The 2,299-nt window shown below is 34.6% G+C and overlaps 1 protein-coding gene across 2 annotated transcripts in view; it reads right to left on the bottom strand.

Moving 5' to 3' along the window:
- Window positions 1–2,299, bottom strand: part of LOC112151092 (nuclear receptor-binding protein 2) — a 49,436-nt gene that overhangs the window by 10,737 nt on the left and 36,400 nt on the right. For both annotated transcript variants that reach the window (XM_024279752.2, XM_024279753.2), the window contains exons 3-8: window positions 1,721–1,822; window positions 1,551–1,640; window positions 1,246–1,286; window positions 1,068–1,162; window positions 961–984; window positions 612–698 (exon numbers count right to left, since the gene is read on the bottom strand). In XM_024279752.2, the coding sequence (XP_024135520.1) occupies window positions 612–698; window positions 961–984; window positions 1,068–1,162; window positions 1,246–1,286; window positions 1,551–1,640; window positions 1,721–1,822 (439 nt within the window). The remainder of the gene's footprint in view (window positions 1–611; window positions 699–960; window positions 985–1,067; window positions 1,163–1,245; window positions 1,287–1,550; window positions 1,641–1,720; window positions 1,823–2,299) is intronic.

Below are 2,299 nucleotides of genomic sequence, written 5' to 3' on the forward strand. Positions count from 1 at the left end.
TTTTTACAACAAAAAGGGAAAAATATAAATTCAGTTACTTTCATGGAATAAAATAACCTTCAGGTATTTTTTTGTTTGTTTAGACTCGCTAAACATGTTTTTTTTTCCTACTACTACTATTCAGTGTAACTTGCAAGTTTCCACCCATTTTTTAAAACACTGTTATTCCAGTAAAAACACATTTTTGACATTTTAGCTTTTGGATCCACCTGGGTTCAATAAATAAGGGCCTAAGAAGAAACTCGTACGTCTTTTTACAGACCATGAGATCAAAAATGCCCACAATGAAATGTGGGATATAAGATCCATATTTATTCCTCTATGAAAATCTTTAGAAGCCACTTGAAAAAAATCTAAAGTCAATAGATTACCGAAGAAAAAAGACAAAAGCTAAAATGTCAATTTTTAAAAAATTTGAGCCAATTTTTGTTTAAATATCCTAAATATTGAGAAAATAAAGGAAATCCACTTCAGTAGCTCGATGCTAAACAAATGCTTTGGGTGTTTAAAACACTCAGTTTAAGGTTTGATCAGGTAGTGATCTGACTCGACAGCTTTAACCCAGTTCCGATAAGATTTAAGTCGTATATCCTTTATAAAAAAATACTCACTTCCATATTCTGGAGCAAAAAAATGTAGATTTCTCTGCTCGTCGCGATGCTGCCTTCCTTTGGTGTGGACGCTGGTGTCCGGAAACACTAGAGTCCCAAACAAAACGCTACTTTAGCACAAAGTCGTACACTTAAAGATTGTTTTATGAAGTATAGAAATATACTATAACCATGTACATGTAGTACAGGAAGTATACTAACTTTTTAGACTACAAATTTACAATATATACAGTATATAAAAAGTAAAATCACTTCTAGCATTTCTAGTACACTTAAAAGGACTTTTTTTAGCTAAGGGTCATGAGGTCAAATGCTATAATATAAAAAGGAAACATTCAGTTTTTCTTACCGTTAACAAAAAGTCTATGCCACACTGTAAAAAAGAAAATTCAAAACATTAAAATCTGATAAAGAAAAAAAGGTTGCATTATCAGGAAGGCTCCATAGGGGGCAGACCTGAGCCAATCTTGATGAGGCCGTTGTGCTGGATGAAGATGGTGTCACACGTCAGGTTGCCATGGATTATTGGTGGGTCACAAGAGTGCAAATAGCTGAAAGTAAACACAATAACATATTTTTGTTGTTGTGGCTGTAAGAAGAATAATCTGTCAAACTCAGGAGAGAAAAATCAAACCTGAGTGCAGACAGGATCTGGGTGCACCATCGCTTCCAGGCCTGAAGGGATAAAAGCATGTCTTAGCATCATCTCTCGTTGATTTATTTATGTGTAAAAGCCAAGAAAAGACTTTTAGAAGACATGCAGGACTGAAGAAAAAATCCTGGATAGATGATAAATCCACAGCACTGGAAGGATGAGGCTTTAGTCTGAGCCATCAGAGTGTTGCATAATGCTTAATCCTGCTGGAAATATGGATCTGAACCGTGACAGACTGCAGTACCGCCCGCCGCCACCAGCCAGCACGGAGGAAAATCACTGACCTTCACGTTCATGGTCTTGTGGTTCTTCTTGGTCTTTTTCAAGAACTGCTTCAAGCTGCCTGATGACATGTATTCAGTAATAAATATGACCTGTAAGAGGAGGACGCAGGATGATGTTAGAGTTATGTTACAGCAGAAGAAGGAGGAAGAGGAGGATGAGGAGGAGTCACCCGAGCTTGGCTCTCCTTCATGTCCAGCCAGTACTTGTGGAACTTGACGATGTTGGGATGTTCCACCTGCATCAAGTTCTCAAACATCTCCTTGATTTTCTCCTGAAAAACAACAAAAAAAACCCCAGACTTTTTCTTTAATATGAAAGTTTGAATTGATGTTAATGTTAAAGTTGTAGTTAAGTTTAATTTAAAGTTTCAGTTTTTTATATTTTGTGTCTTTTATGTTTTAAATGCTCTATTTTATTCATTTACAGCATGCAGTTTTTTATATATATATTAAAAAACAAAAATTAACTAAAATTTTCTTTTAAAATGTTCAGCTGAATCCAACTTGCAAAAAAAATCATTTTTTAAGCTAAATATCAGAAAATGACTGCAGATACTGAAAAAAAAACATTCAAAATACTTTATAAATTGTGCATTTGTTGCTCTACTTTATTTTTATTTATTGCTCTTTTAAAACAGAAAATTCTATGTTTTTGAGGCAGAAAATGTTTAGAGGTAGGATTTCTGAAAAAATGCTAAGGCTATTTGCATAATGCAGCAATTACTAAAGTATGGAAGCCCAAACTGTTC

The sequence above is a fragment of the Oryzias melastigma genome, linkage group LG20 (genome assembly GCF_002922805.2).
Source record: "Oryzias melastigma strain HK-1 linkage group LG20, ASM292280v2, whole genome shotgun sequence".
Classification (NCBI taxonomy): Eukaryota; Metazoa; Chordata; class Actinopteri; order Beloniformes; family Adrianichthyidae; genus Oryzias; species Oryzias melastigma.